General features: G+C 32.7%; 2 protein-coding genes across 8 annotated transcripts in view; both read left to right on the top strand.

Annotated features, from left to right (window-relative positions):
* Positions 1 to 4,127: 4,127 nt before the first annotated feature.
* Gaa1 (glycosylphosphatidylinositol anchor attachment 1) lies at positions 4,128 to 9,355 on the top strand. 2 transcript variants are annotated; one of them, XM_077414075.1, is made up of 10 exons: positions 4,128 to 4,388; positions 4,487 to 4,704; positions 4,798 to 4,954; positions 5,036 to 5,244; positions 5,314 to 5,531; positions 7,327 to 7,511; positions 7,609 to 7,730; positions 7,794 to 7,990; positions 8,066 to 8,233; positions 8,331 to 9,355. In XM_077414075.1, the coding sequence occupies exons 1-10, from the start codon at positions 4,247 to 4,249 to the stop codon at positions 8,608 to 8,610; spliced, it is 1,896 nt and encodes a 631-aa protein (XP_077270201.1). In that variant the 5' UTR covers positions 4,128 to 4,246; the 3' UTR covers positions 8,611 to 9,355. The 2 variants fall into 2 exon arrangements, with proteins under 2 accessions (XP_077270201.1, XP_077270202.1); XM_077414076.1 differs by having other exon boundaries at positions 4,252 to 4,392.
* Positions 8,858 to 16,821, top strand: part of Ry (xanthine dehydrogenase rosy) — a 149,797-nt gene continuing 141,833 nt past the window's right edge. For 2 of the 6 annotated variants that reach the window (XM_077414074.1, XM_077414069.1), the window contains exons 1-2: positions 8,858 to 8,998; positions 13,966 to 14,177. In XM_077414074.1, the coding sequence (XP_077270200.1) occupies positions 14,037 to 14,177 (141 nt within the window). In that variant the 5' untranslated portion in view covers positions 8,858 to 8,998; positions 13,966 to 14,036. Of the gene's footprint in view, positions 8,999 to 13,904; positions 14,178 to 15,845; positions 16,137 to 16,821 lie in introns of those variants that run through there. The other 4 variants (XM_077414070.1, XM_077414072.1, XM_077414073.1 and 1 more) reach the window with 4 other exon arrangements.

Here is a 16,821-nt window from a genome sequence, read left to right as displayed (position 1 = left end):
AGAACTATATAACTGGGCGATAAAATTAAATTCTTTGCCAAATATCTATGCGCAATTCTTCTCTAACAAAGATTATATTCAGAGCAAAGAATCATTAGACAAGCGATATATTTAGAGCTAAGACAATAACAGGAACGCAGAAATATCATTGTGTAATTCCAGACGGAGAAGGCACTTTGAGATTTAAACAATTTTCATCATTTGTTGAATCTTGAATTTTTAAAATATTTAAACGTGTAAAAAAATAAACGCTATTACTTAATAAAAAAAAATTTATCAAGCATAATAAACGCTTTAGATCAACTGTATTTTTTCCTGAAATCAATTTGTAAACTATTTAGTAATCACTATATGTCTTAGATAATTATTAATAGTAGTTCGGATCCTGTGTAAATTATTTTTTCTTTTCAGATATTTTTCAGCATGGATAAATATAAAAGATAGAAATTAAAAAATAAAAAAAAAATAGATCCCGTCATTATCTCATTATAAATTTAGGCTTAAAAGTTGTGGAATCAATAACAGTTTTTTACAAAAAATTTTGGAGAAAATCGATTAGTACGTGTTTTTTGTAAATTAAAAATTTGTGTCAAAAATTTGAAAATCTTATACAAATACAATTGGAAAAAATTTTGTAATATTTTTTATTAAATGTTTAAAAAAATTTTTTTTGAAAAAAAAACGTTTTATTTGGCCCATGTTTCGTAAAGTTATGGGCGTTTAAAAAAAAAGTAACGTAATTTTTCAAAAATCGATATTTTAAAAACAATTTGACAAAAAAATTTAAAAAAAATCTTGAAAGAGTGTGTGTGTATATACATCTTCCATCGCATAAATTCTGCAAATGCACTTTGCTTGAAAAATACATATGATATAAAGGCACAAAATAAAAATTTATGCAGAATTATTCTTATTGTTAGTACAAAGTAATAATTATAGGAGCATGATCCTGGAGAAGTCCCATGTCCGTGATATCGTCATCGTGGACGGGGCCTGGGGGCCTATTCTGTAACTCTTAACGACAGTTTCGTTATCGCAGAAAGAAATCGTTATATTGTCGTTGCGCAGCTTTTTTACTATGTACATAATATCTGCGCAACGCAAGTATAACGATAATGAAACTGTCGTTAAGAGTTACAGAATAGGGGGGCTGGGGCCCACAAAAAAAAAATAATAAAAATAATATATTTATGTGCGTATGCGTATGTATGTGCGATTGCGTATGCGTGTGCATGAATATATATGTTCAATTGCATTGTACGGTTTTATATGTAATTTTATTTACTTTCGACAGTAACAATAAAAAAAAAAACATATATTTCATTTATATATGTATTTTCGTTTATATTTCCCAACATTTTATCAACGAAATAATAAATAAAGAATTTTTTGTCTTAAATAACATTACCGTTTTTCTTTCTTCAAATGTACCCTAGAATTCCAAAAAATCCTGATTTTACCATACTAAGTGTACGCTACCCAGTGTACTATAAGAGAGAGAGGGACAGCAATGAGAGATAGATAGATAGATAGATAGATATTTATTTATGCCATAGTCAGGACTTTAGGCAAATAAAAAAATGTACAAAAGAACGCCGTGTACATGGCAACACAAGGCCGCCGTGTACATGGCAATAACAATAAAAATATCAAAAAATAACATAATAACGGTGAACAAAAATATCGAAAATGACATGATAATGGTGACGGTGTGTGTACCAATCTCGCAGACGAAAGAAACAAAATCGCAAAATTATAATGAAATGACAACTAGAGTGACTAACTACGTGAGGCGACTAGATTGGATAAGGATTATGCTCAAATATTGGCAAAATTAACGCAAGAGAGGGAAAGAGGGAGAGGGAGAGAGGGAGAGAGAGAGAGAGAGAGAGAGAGAGAGAGAGAGAGAGAGAGAGAGAGGAATAAATGGATGCATGCAAATTACATACATAGAGAAAGGAATAATAATACGAGAGATATCTGATGTCTTTGTCTAACGAGGCATCTATACGACATATCTGTCAAAGCTCCTTTGAAACGACTTCATAGATCGCAAAATCCTTTTACAGGAGTAAAGTTTAGGTACTAATAAAAGGTGGGATTGTAAAATAATTAGTAATAATTGAAAAAAATGTAAAAATGCCTAACGAGATATATCTGTATATATCTGTCCTGGTTCGATTGCTGTGTACGAACCAGACAATGTAGCCAACCGCCCAACCTCGAAACTGCCCACAGCATGCGCCATTGCGCCATCTCTCGCAAGATGGGTGAACTACTGCTGTAACATGATTGCTGCTCTGCGTGAATATTTTTGTAAAAAATATACACGATCGTTTTAAAGCTCTCATTTTTATTCCAGGCTTTCAATCTCAATTTTAAAGGTACGTTATTGTTTGTGCACGTTTTTTGAAGGGTGGAAAAGTTTAATTTCGTACATATTACTTATACAACTGTTTATATTAGAAAATAAAGTTATGAGATGACAGCATTTAAAAATTTTTTTCAATTATTGCTAATTATTTGACAATATTAGTACCTCTACTTTACTCCTGTAAAAGGATTTTGCGATATCTGTAAAGCCGTTTTAAAATGAGACCTTTGACTGTAATTGTCGGTAATTTGAACGGCTTTAGCATCCTCTTAAGGTGATCCTAAAGCTGTCTGTAATACCTACACTCGTTTTTAACAATATTTGCTTTGTATAAAAGATCTACAACTTGATGTTACAAAATGAGGATGCAGGTCCATTCAATAGACATCAAGGAATATCATACCGTTTGTAGAATTAGGCTGAGACTCCAAACAAAAAAGTTAAGAAAAAAGTACGATTACGTGAACGTAATGTACGTACATTATCGTACTTTTCGCTTAACTTTTTTGTTTAGAGAGTTTCAGCCTAATTCTACAAACGCGCGCGGTATGATATTCCTTGATGTCTACTGAATGGACCTGCACTTTCATTTTGTGACATCAAGTTGTAGAATTTTTATACAAAGCAAATATTGTTAAAAACGAGTGTAGAGGTATTAGGGTCTTGGCACATAGAAAAACTTTAAGCAGTAAAACTTAAGCAGTAAGAAATCAACGGTATGGATTCGCTACCGCTTAGGGCCGTGCCTTAAGTTCTTGACTGTGATTGGCTGATTTGCTTACTGCTTGAGTTTTACTGCTTAAGTTTTTCTATGTGTCCGGGCCTTACAGACAGCTTTAGGATTACCTTAAGACTGCTTTTGACCAGACTAATGCTAAGGCCCGGTCTACAATGGATGTCGTAAGTCGGAGTCGTAAGAAATTGACCAATCACAGTTCATTATTCTTCGACCGCAAGGAGAATAACAGATTGTGATTGGTCAATTTCTTACGACTCCGACTTCCATTGTAGACCGGGCCTAAGGCTGCGTTCGGGGAGCGCGCTATTAGCGCTATTGCATCATTCTATCTTTATCGCTCGTCAAGTGTGGAACAAGGATAGAATAAGCAAATAGCGCTAATAGCGCGCTCCCCGAACGCAGCCTAAGTCTACAATGCAAGTCGTAAAATCGTGAGTCGTAAGAATTGACCAATCACAGTCGATTATTCTCCTCAAATTCGATTGTGATTGGTCAATTCTTGCAACTCAAGACTTTACGATTCACATTGTAGACCCAGCATTAATTGGAAAGCATTGTAGAACCGGCTTAAAGAATCTCTATGCACTGCCCACATACAAAAATCCTCTGATTGGTTGCGCCCCAAAAAAATGGCAATCTGCAGTATGGATCAGCGCAAACCACAAAAAAGGCTACAAAAGTGAACAGATTTACTAGATTTCGACAAATGAAATTGTAGATTTTTTAGTGAATTTCCTCACTTTTGTAATTTTCACCTCGTCCCGAGATACAGAATCGACGGGCTGCGTTCCAATATTCACTCTAGTTAACTAAAATGCTACAGTGTACGTGACGTAAACTATAGATTTTAGTTACCCAGAGTGAATTTTGGAACGCAACCCTGGCCGTGTTCAGCAGACACAACTGTTGAGTTCGTCTTACAACACTCTACGTTGATTAGTTGGTTCTAAAAGTAAGAGCCAATCACGACTGCTACTCAGCGGTTTGGTCTGCTGAACGCGCCTACTTGTGTGTACTGTGGTCGCTATTGTCTATAGTATGGACAATGGACATGATTTCACTAGGTTAAGTATCAATATTATTGTCGAATGAAGCAATTGTACTTTTAAGCATTTCTCTGCAAAATAAGTGAGATGGGTTTACTTACGGACCCCAGAGCTGGAACTGGCAAAATCATAAAATTGTTACTAAAATGGGAGAAACCGTTGTGCTTTGTATTATATGTAGGAGGAGTTATATGGTTGATGCTCTTGGCGTTACCGGCGTTTAACGACAGTACGTATGTGTTCCTTCTAAATAAAAGTTTCACAAGAATTAAAGGCACAATTGTGTGTAATTTTAATTTGTATACAAACTAATAACTTAATTTTTAGATACTTATTTCTCCGAAAATGCTTTACTACCTGGACTGGTTACGAAAGAGAGTAACTTGGAACAAACGTCAAAACAGTACTACCATGAACTAATTCACGAAATGAAAAGATATCCGGATAGCATGCCTTACGCATGGCTCTCGGCAAAATTCAGTCAGCTTCATTTAGATGTATACATACATAATTTTTCCTTGATTTATCCATTTCAGGAACAGAAGGTAATAATAATTATAACTTTAAATGAAATAAATAGTATTACTTAATAATATGCTTTCTACTTTGCACACATATATATATGCAAAATTTTATAGTTTGTAGGACAAAATGTTTATGGCATTGTCAGAGCTCCACGAGCGTCAAGTACTGAAGTCATCGTAGTCAGTGTACCATATAGACCTATCAACAGCATTTATTTAGACACTGCGCCTTCAGTAGCTCTGTTACTTGCATTTGCAAAATTTTGCAGAAGTAAACCTCTCTGAAAATTGTTATTAATAATCAACAACTAACAATATGTTGAAATATGTTTTAATAGCCATTTGTCTGTAGAACAGAAATATTGGGCAAAGGATATAATATTTCTTATAACGGAGCATGAACAGTTGGGTATGCAAGCGTGGCTGGATGCATATCATGGCGTTACCAGTGGCCAAGAAGGAATTTTAATAGCAGGAGATTTGTCGGGAAGAGCTGGGTCTATTCAAGCTGCTATCAATCTTGAATTTCATGCAATGAGAATCACATCTATTGACGTCAAGGTATATAAGTAAACATTATCTTATTATACTTTCATTGTATTCTGTTTATAAAACCATTTTCATTCTTAGATAGAAGGGCTAAATGGACAGCTGCCCAATCTAGATCTTTTTAATTTAGCGCAAAACATGATAGCCAAAGAAGGGATCCGACAGTCTTTCCAACGTCGATTTGATGTCAATTACAGAGACAAGTTAAAAAGTTGGTGGTATCATTTTAATACACTGATGAGTATGGTAGCAACACAGGCCACTGGGGTACCAACTGGTAATCATGGACTCTTCCACAGGTACAATTATATATAATAAAGCAAGATTTTATTAATATAATTGATTCAGAGCTCTCTAATTTACAATTTTGTGCGAACAAGCAAGCAAGAGATCGAACAAGAAAAAAAAGTGTGAGAAGTAATTACTGACATAACAATTATAAATAAAAAGTCTTTAAAAACATAGGAAACTTGCCATTTAAATAATTTTTAATCTAACACGTTATTTTTATGCTTTAATCTTTTACGTCTTCAGTAACGATAGGATTCAGTATTTTACAAATAGATTCGAATCTGTTTGTAGATTCAAACTCTTTGATTAAAAACAAAAGATATAAGGGAGTTAAAAAACCAAGCAAGGTGTATATGCTAATAATATATTAATGTTGCAGGCATTTTACAAAAAAAGCCAGCATAACGAGAGTTTTATATAAGAAATAAGGGTTTAGAAATGATTCTTGTACATAATGTAATAAAAAAAAATTGTAAATGTATGTATGGACGGAGAAGGAGCTCCGCCCCTCCCCGTCCTCTCTGCATAAAAAAATAATCTAACTCCAAGCCTATTTTTCAAAACTTGAAATGAAAATTTGGTTAAAATAGGCTTGGAATTAGATTAGGTTTTTATACAGGGGAGAGGCGCAGTCCCTCCCTATCCTACTATCTGTACACATGTCAACAAATTACTTCCCTTAGCACTGACATAAACTCTTATATTTCTTAAATAGTTAAGCAAAATCAAAATAATGCATTATATAGATACAGGCATGACATTATGCCGGTTTTTTGTCAAATGTCTGATTTGGGCATAAGGATTTTATAAAATGCCTGATTTGGTATTATCCCTGCAACATTAATAATGTGAGCAAACGTTTTCACCTGTAATAAGGTCATCTTCAGTGCGATATAACGATAACCGTCATTTACATACTAAATCTATGAAATATGGTCAGACTATAAAATTCGCAAAACCAGTACGTAGAATATTAAATTGTCTGGAGAAGAGGCTCTTGTTCTAATGAAAGTGGCGGAATGGTGTAATTGTTATAATCCATAAGTGTAGGCTGATTAAATGGTAAATTGGCTTAAGGAGAGATGGTGTAAGACGTATGTATCGATCTGTTGTTATAGAGTGAATATTTTTCTCTTTGATTACTTCGAAAAATAAATGTAGTATTTTCAAGTATACTCTACCGTCTACCGACGAAATAGATCCAAATTCTCTATGAGTATCTTGAAAAACAAGAGTATTATATACTTCCAAATGGACTCAAACAGGGATTAAATATGTTTGAATAAGTACTTTAATAAGTACTTTACTAAAAATTTTACGTTTCTTTGAATCAAAACATTTGTATAAAGCGACAATTATTTTTATATATTATTTTTTAATAATTACAAATATTTGATTATCAATTATTAAAATTAAATATAATAAAAATATGATTAAAAATATAGAATAAAAGCTACTCTTAAAATCTTTACACATTTATACATTCTTTAAACTAACGATTTTATTTTTAGAATTTGAGTACTATTTGTAAAAGATTTGATTTTTTACACTATCGTAGTTCCTATTAACTACTTATAAGTACATTTCGAATCTTACAGGTATTTATTCTAAAAATTGAAACTAACTTTGTATTTATTATTTCATAAGTAGAATGTATGGAATATTATTTCTTATGAATATTACTCGAATCCTAGAAAATGAAACTTGATTATTGGATTTTGACGTGGAGTTTTAATATATAAATTTATGATCCCTAATCTTTAGTAATATTGATTTTTACATTTAACTATGATTTATCTATAGGTTTGGTATCGAAGCCATTACGTTAGAAGGCTTCAAAAAGTCTGCAAAAGAAACAGAAGCGAATTTTTATCAAGTAGGACGCATAGTGGAAAGTATAGTGAGATCACTTAATAATTTATTAGAGCGTTTCCATCAGTCGTATTTTTTCTATTTATTACCTTCCACTGATCGATATATTTCTATTGGTAAGAAAAAGAAGTAAATAAATTGTATAAAATAAATATATTCCTAATTTTTCAGGCTCAAATGATTATAAGTGAATAAATAAAAATTATTGTGCAGGATTATATATGCGGCCTTTGGTATTAATAATCGCCAGTGTATTTATAAAGGCATTTTCTATTTGGCAAAGACTACAGATATCGAATGAAATGAAAAAGGATAAGGAAGATTTATCAAATAAGGTAAGTAAAGCTTTACGTTTGGATAACATTTTTTTTATTGCAATTTTCCGTTCTGTTGAATAGGTCGAAGAATTTGACATTGGAAGTATCGCTTCCGAAGTGCTATGGGCGCATATATTTGGTGTATTAATAATGGCTTCCCCTCGATTTTTCACTTTAATCGGATCGCAGATATTCAATTTACGTACAGAAGACTCATTGTACATCAGTTTCGCCCTGATCACGATTCTCACATTGCTATGGCGCTTTTATCTAAGAAGGTAAAGGCAAGAAGTGTACGTTTGTGCAATTGTAAAATTATTTAATCGTGTGTTACTGATAAATATAATTTGCAGATCAATCAAATATGAAAATATATCACTTGTTTGCGTCATCGCGTTGATCGAGCTGGCCACTGCGCTAATGTGCGTGGCCATGCACAATTTTTCATTAGCTTTAGTAACGGCCGTTGTGTACGTGCCAGTTATATTGTTGATAACACCGCACCACGAATCCGCATCCAGGTAAGCGCGATCGAAGTCCATTCTTACATATTGTCACGAGCATTTTCCTCCATTTCATGCCCTGGCGATTAACGATATATTAATCCCGCTTTTGCAGATTCCGTTGTAGCCAGTATATCGCTTGGATTATGCTGCACCCGTTCGTTTCATCGGCGATCGTCGTGATGGGCTACACATATCTTAATTTCCCCGCCGACCCCGTATCATCTCTGCTTTTCAGAAGCTACCGCGCTAATAAGCAGGCGCTCGTATTCAGCATCGTCGACTCTATGATATACGGCAATTGGTTCTATAACATCGCCACCGCCGTCATGCTACCGATGTGGTTGTTGTTTTGGAATGTTATGCGTTCTAGCATCGCGATTCCTTCGCGATAAGATGATTGTGTAACTTACGATCGAATTTCCATCAGCTCAAATCACTTAGCGATAATATTTTCAGCGTTAATTTTTCTCGCGTCTAAGTAATAAACCATAATTCGACTCGTCGATGAATATCCGGGGAAAATTGCTCCTTGGTTTGCTTTCTCGACAAGCAAAGTAAGAAAAGTGCATTTCGAAAGTAGTCTTCGGAGGTCGACTTATTTTCTTATAAGGTTCGTCAATAATACGTCAGCTAGTAGATATAGCGTATCACTCGATGATAACCCTTGTGACATTCTTATTGTATCCGCTCGACTAGTTTAGTATGTGCGGTGAGCGCGGTAACGTTGGACAAGTACGTGGTGAAGTACCGATGCGTTGAACGGAAGCGGAGAACATAACGGTATGTATGGGTTTTTATTTTTCCTACAAATATTACATATGACGCTGACACGCGTACGATGATACTACGTATTATTCAATTGTGAACGATCCTGACGGAACATTGAGTGTTGATCGCCGCATATTATTTCATCTAGTCGTTTCTGACGGTCAAGTTTCGCAAGAAGTGCCGTCAGACGCAATCGCGATCTCCTCGAGCTACGCGTGTTTATGCCTGTATGATGAAAATCATATTTAAACATTCTTTCTTCGTTCAGTTTTTTTTTATGATTCCTGTTTGCGAAAATTCGTGCTTGCAACATTGCAATTTGTAAACCTATGTAATTTGTTATGTAAGAATTACACGTTTTATTCCTAATATTTGTCTTACCATCCGATGCACTTCAAAACGTGCAAATTCCTAATACCAAGAATATATCTCTTAATAATAAATGAATTTTCTTTTTAGTGTAGATTTTAAATGAGGTATTTGCTTACTGCTTATTTCTTAAATTGATGTCGAATATCAAATTATTAAAGAAACTTTTGTAATGGTAAAGTTTACTTGCAATCAATAAGAAAATAAAGATATTATTTACTCAAATAAATTTTTCATTTTTAATTTATTAAAAATCTGTTGTCTTTTATATATATATATATATATATAGGTTTGATATATTACTTTGAATTTTTTTACTTGGAAAAGTACGATAAAATTCCTTAAAATAAATGCTTAAAAGTTGCCATTGTGTTTCACTCTTTATAAATTATAAGTATCTTGAATGCAAACAAATCGAAGACAAATAAGTGCGATAAGACACGGTACTTTTTATCACGATTACCTGTTTGAATGCATCTTATATTTTGACTTTATCGCGACACGTGTTTTGAATGAGATAAAAGCACAGGAAGTGCAATGTACCGAAAATTATAAACAACCTTTCGTAAAACTCGTAAACAGCATTTTACATAGATAGGAACATTCCATATAAAATCAGATAGCGGTAATTATTTAAAATAGGACCTTTTCCGAATTTTGATATTTTTTGTGGCTCTCTTGTTAAAAATCTTTGTTGTGACTCTGACACTGATAATCAATCGGGGGAGCCCGAAATATATGTACCTTACCTATTTTTTTATTTATTTTTTTTAAGTATCAACTTTCCACGCAAAACGTTTAATTTTCTTTTATTTGAAAGTACACATATCAACAAATTACTTCTCTTATTATTGACACAAACTGTTTGACACCGAAATGATGCAACGAAATAGACATGATTCACGAATTACTACCGGTCCTTTTAAGAGCCACTATAAACGTCGGAAAATCTGGAAAGCCACGACGGAAAAAATAGATAGGGTACATATTTTTCGGACTCCGATCGATTATCACTGTCAGAATCATACCAAAGATTTTTACCAAGAGAACCACAAAAAATATCAAAATTCGGAAAAGACCATATTCTAATTAAATAATTATTTTAAGAAAACTTAGATACGGATTTGAAAATAATTATGTTGGACCATCTCTAAATAATTAGGAATGACGCGTAACTCATTGAGTTGTATCCAAAATTTCAATGCCTATATATTTTTTTATATTAAATTTTTTGGTTTATACGATAAACTCAAAATGATCGAAACGATATTTTAAATTGAACATTGTCGAAAGAAAGTCTTAAAGTTTCTCTAAAAGAGATTTAGAAAGGAAAATATTTGATCATAGATATTGGAAAATATTGTAATGGGATATGTGTAACTATCACTCACAACAGTTGAATGATACTTAACATTTAATATAAATCATAAAAAATAACATTGTGATTTTAAAAATTGTTCTTAAAAGTTAATAAATTTAATAGGCGTAATATGTAATTTTTATAACAAATTTTTTTTCTTCTTGAAATTATTTTTTTTTCCAAAGATTTGCACAAGTTAAAAAAAAAATTTTTTTGTTAAATTTATTACCTTAAGATTAGATAGAAAATATGATATTTTCGAAGAAAATTCTAAAGAAAAACATTCGCTCACAATATCGCGCACAATTACTTATATGTAACATTAATAGAAGAACGCCTCATCTTAGGCCGGTATTCAGTTGGTTCCTATTTCAAGACCGTCTTAAGATGCTAATATGGCTCTGTGATTGGGAACTCCCGATTTCCAAATTATGAGATTATGGTTAAAGAAATGGTATGAATTGAAATTTTATGATGTTATAAAATAGAAAAAAAATCGAAAAAAAAATTTTTAAATTTTGCTAAAAATATATTTTATAGGTATATTGTTAAAAAGATATTTAAGAGTAAAATTTGAAAGTATAAACGCAATTTTTTCCAGGGAATTTTTTTATTGAATAAAACGCTTATAGATGTCCTCTATAACTATAAAAAATTCTGGATTTAAGTTTTGTACGTTTTACTTGCTGATTATATACTCATCTTCAGTTTCTCTGATCAGATTCTAGCAGTAATCAACCAACATTGCAACATAACTTTGTTATTGACTTACCCAAGAAACGTTTCTCTATTTTTTGGATGTCTGAAAACGTTTACCTGTTCATCATTCACAGCTCCCAAGTTTTGTGGAAAGAAATTAAAATGTGAGTGCAGAAAATGTACCTTAAGAGACATCGCAACTTTTACAGTATGAAATCTAACATTTCTTTAACCATAATCTCATAATTTGGAAATCGAGAATTTCCAAGGAAACTTATTATAATCGGTTTTAAGACTGTTATATGCTCTTTTTTCGCCGAAAAACGGATTGAAGTCGGTGTCGATCATGTCTTCTTATTTCTAAATCGATGAAAATACTGTAATTTATAGAAAAAGTAAACAAATTAATCATAAAAACCATGGATATTATTAAAAAAAACATACCATATCTTCTTTTAACTTTTAAAATTAAGAATGTTCTGGAGAGTTTGTCGAAATGCTACGAAGTTGATGAAAATTTAATATCATATTCTGTATTCTCTTTTAAAATTTGGGGCTAAATTTCAAATCAATTCACAATTTAAATAAAAACTTATCAATTTTTGAATATCCGAGTTTCATAAAAGAAAAGTGTAAACATTAAAAAATGCTATCAATATAATGATATTTAACAAGTAGATTATCAACGAACAAAAATATAGCAACAAAATTGAAACAATTTACAAAAATTTTGTTTTGAAATTAAAAAAAAATAGTAGTAAGAGTTATTTACAGTCACTAAATCTACGTCTTTTACATTTTATTAGATTTGCCGTAACTATTTAATATATATTATATACATTTTTTTGTCTTTGGATCCCTGGAGAATAAATATCGGTGTTTTTAATATTTCCTGCATACTCTTGGTTGAGACTGTTGCATATAAAACTTGGATTAGTAAAAAATTTCGTTAAAGCATTTGATAAGGAGGGTGAAGCTTTTAAACATTTAAAACAAATTTTTAAACATTTGAGCGATGCTAATTTAGGAAAATATGGTGTGAAGTTTTGTTGTAATATCCGTAGTTTTTATAATTAATTTGTTCATTTTTTTCTACAAATTATAGATATTTTTGTCGGTTCAAAAAAGAAGACTTATTATGATCAATACCAAGTTCGATCCGTTTTTCAACGACGAAAAAAACGCATAAATAGCCTTAAAAATGATAAAAGTTTTTTGGGGAATTTCCGATCTCTAAATTATGAGATTATGCGGTTAAAAAAATATTAGATGCATTTCATACTGTAAAAGTTGCGATGTCTCCTAAAGTACGTTCCCTGCACTTACATCTTAATTTCTTTTAACAAAACTTCGGAGTTGTGAGTGATGAACATGATGAACGTTTTCTTCAAGACTTCCAAAAAAATAGAGAAACGTTTCATGGGAAAGTCAATAACAAGTATGTTGGCTGATTACTGCTGGAACGTAATCAGAGAAACTGAAGAAGATTAATATAATCGGCAAGCAAAACATTACAAATCATTAAATCCAGAATTTTGGATATGTTATATAAAAAACATTTAAGCTTTTTGTTCAGTAAAAAAAATCTTCCCGAAAAAATTGCATTTATATTTTTTCAAATTTTACTTTTAAATACCTTTTCAACGATATAAAACATATTTTTAGCAGAATTTTTCATTTTTTTAATTGTTTTCTATTTTATAACCTTAGAATTCTAAAACTTTAAATATAACTATTATAAAAAAAAAAATGAGGGTAACTGCAGTAAATCATGTATGTCACGTTACTCAGGAGAATGAGCTGAATCACCCTCAGTAAAAAAACTTGAGAAATTTTTGATATTTTGAAAATTTGTTGTACAGTTATTAATATATTATTAATTTTAATACTTTTTTATACTGATACTTATATCATGCCTACATTTTTCATTGACGATTCTGATGACGATTGATCAAAGAGGCTCTGTGTTCGAGTCTGATTAAATAATGTCATAAACTAAAAATCTGAAGTTTTATACTTGTTATTCCAACACAATACGTTTTGCTACTGCTATTGTACTGAGTAACATTACACACATATACGCTGAATGCACAGCAGCTCTTTGACAGTCATCAACTTAATCAGCTATAATCCGGCTTCAACGTGGTAGAGACTGCTATAAGTAAGAGCTGAGTCGCTGCCCATCATAAACACGAAATGATGTTCAAGATAACGTAAATAACGAACACGTTAACGAAACTTGTAAATGCGCCGATAACCGATTGAAGGAGGAAAAGAATCACATTTGAGTAAAAACGCGCGTTTACTTAATATCATCGAGTACGTAATACACGTGTTTGACCGGCATTTAATTGTCATCGGGTACATAGTGATTGTGATTATTATACATTGTTTGCTCCTTACAAGCTGAAAAGAGCAATATGACTTTTATTGCAATCTTAATAGCATTATAATGTATGTGTAGTACAAAGATTATGTCGTTGATTACAGCTTGCATTAATGAGGCAAAATTGCTGGATCGCTCAAATTGCTGCCGATTTTTGTTTTATAGAGTAAGAACGCTGCAATATATTTGTGCAAGAAATACCTGTATTAAAGGAGTACAACAGTGTCAATTTGAAAATGGAGAAGAACCATATTAAACAACTGTCTGTGTGCAATGGGAATACAAGTCACAATGAATTTTATGAAGAAGATATAAACAGTGAACCACAAGAAAAATCAGTATCGAACATTCTTATCTTTTACGTAAATGGAAAGGAGGTACGATTCATTTTTATTCAATACTGTAATATTATACACTTATTTTGTGATATTATATATATATTACATTTCAACAAAAAATGCACAAGAACAAACGTATAAATTGTTTCCCGTAGACACTGAATACTACTATCCTATTTACCAAATAGCTCACGCTTATCAAATCAGTCACAATTTTAAGAAATTTTTGTGACGGAATTAAAGTTGCAAAAAGGGGATATTTTAATACATTTTAGCATATTATAACTATATGCAGTGTATTGGAGAAGTTTTATTGCAATCAAAATTAAGTATGTTGTCAATATTCTCATCAGTCTTTAAAAGAAAGTTGTGTCGATTATGATTAAGAAACCACACTTCTTAACAAAATTAAAGAGCCACTTAAAATCAGCGCTAAAAAGGATCAAATTCAATGTTACGTATCTTTGCAAAAAATTATATCGCAGAGCGATGTTTGAAAAAGCTTACGAATTTTGTTTCTCTGCAAAGATTTTACTACAAATGGCGCTAATTTAAAGTAAACCTTGCACATTAATGTTGTTCTCCCCGTGGACATTATCAAAGTTGAAGTTTATTCTCCAATTTTGCGATTCTTCAATTTCAATTTCTTCGAAACATTTAAAAGTTGAGGCTTTAAAAGGCTTTTTTAAATATTATTCTGCGATTATTTTTCGCAAAGATATATGACGTTAAATGGTGCTTCTTAGCGCTTATTTTAAGCCTTTTAATTTTGTTGAGAAATGTATTTGTGATTAATATATAGGGTTTATTACGTCAAAGAGTTACGACTTATACATATGTTACCGTTAGAACCCGAATTCCGTCAATACCCGATTTAGGGGAAACCGGGGCTATCTGTCTACGTGTGAGACGCGTTAAATCTTAATTCCACATAATCTAATTCACAACATGTTAAAGATTGAAAAACGTGGTCGGGGCTATCTGTCTTATTTTTGATGGGTCAATGTGTTTACACTTCAATGATGGATTGTTCTTTTATAATTATCTCTTATAGATCATGGTGGTAACTACAAAAGAAAGACTTTCCTTAAGGGGATCCTGGAGCGACGGCAATTATCGATATTTATATTATAGGTGTATGATTTTCTTCGAATTGGCTTTACAGATTTAAAAGAATTGAAAAAATTATATTTGATACTATGGTGTACCTATAACCTTTTGCGCCTAGAGCTATCACTTCATGGAAACTTTTGTTTAATATACGAATTATATAGCTTACGTGTACAAATCGAAAGTACCCCACTAAACAACGTTGAATCATTGAAACTAAGATTAAAAGCCTAACAAGAAAGATTTTCACTGATCGCAGATTTTTTTCATGTACACACACGCAGTGTACATGGCGTTGCAATCTGACAAGGACAGGATATCGTCACAAAATCTGTGATATCGTAGGATATCTCGTTGGATAAGTACAGAATGATCAAAATTATCGATACTTTTAATTCCGCTTAGATGAGGGCGCTTTCCCGTCGGAGTTTGGCCGTCACTCCAGGATCCTCTTAAAACGGATAAGGTAGACATAACCAATAAAATTATACTTATAGCGATTAAAAGAATAAAAATCGAGCGAGAATTTTTTGTTTTTGCAAACAGCGCTTTGGAATAAATGTACGGACTCTCACTCGCTACTGTAAAAAAAAAGTGACCTACGAGCAGTTACTTGATCCTGCGGTAAATCTGAAGAATAGTGGCCTCCTCACCGATTTCGTTCAACTTGGACTTAATCGACGCGTTTTTGCACGAAACGACCGAATCTGGCAGAAAAAAGGGTCGCTCTGCCCCGCGAAGCGAGATATTAACGGTTAAAGTTGACAGGAATCAGGTTATGATTCCTGTCATACCGACGAGATGCAGCGACTACGACCATGCCCTGCGGCCACACGCGCATGCTCAGTGGCCGCACGCGCATGCAGCAGATCACGTGACAACTGTTTGGTTGGTATAAGTCAGAAGTGTAACATAATTTGAAATGATAGTCTTTTGTTTTATCATAAGTCATTGTGTCAAAATGCAGCTGCACGAGTTTTTGGCAGTGACTCACGATAAAGACAAATTAATAAATTATCAAGAGACACGGTAGTGTCTCGCGCCAAGTACACGCGGAGCGAGACCGACCGTGACTCTTTTACGCGACGCGACGGGTTGCGAGTACCCGAGATGTTGAGATCTCGATAACGAGTGAACGGATCAAGTTCTAAGTAGGCTTGATCGATAGCTTGGGGTCCAATTAGGGGGGGGGTTTCTCTCATAATATTCCGCTACGTGCCTTACGAGCGGAGATATTGCGACGCAAAGTCCAAATGTGAAAATTTATTTTTAAGATACTCCTAACGCTCTCATTCAATATTATTATGATTATCAGAGAAACGTCCTTTTCACTTTTTCGACGCTGGCGGCGCAGGTATCGCCAGTTTCGATATCGCGCGCGTATTTCAAAATTAGGTCGATAAACTTATCGGTCAGGAGGAAGATTTCTATTTAAGTAAAAATTAGGTATATATATAATAAATATTGAGTCAACGGAAAAGTAGGTTCTCTATGCTTGGCAGAAAGTGCCGCTAGGGAATTTTTAAGTCGATTCTTATGAATCAAACTTGAATTTGATGTCTATGTATCCCAG

Source organism: Temnothorax americanus, unplaced genomic scaffold (genome assembly GCF_048541705.1).
Source record: "Temnothorax americanus isolate GAGA-0224 unplaced genomic scaffold, ASM4854170v1 Scaffold35, whole genome shotgun sequence".
Classification (NCBI taxonomy): Eukaryota; Metazoa; Arthropoda; class Insecta; order Hymenoptera; family Formicidae; genus Temnothorax; species Temnothorax americanus.
Note: the sequence above shows the minus strand (reverse complement) of the source record. Positions and strands in the feature narration are given on the sequence as shown.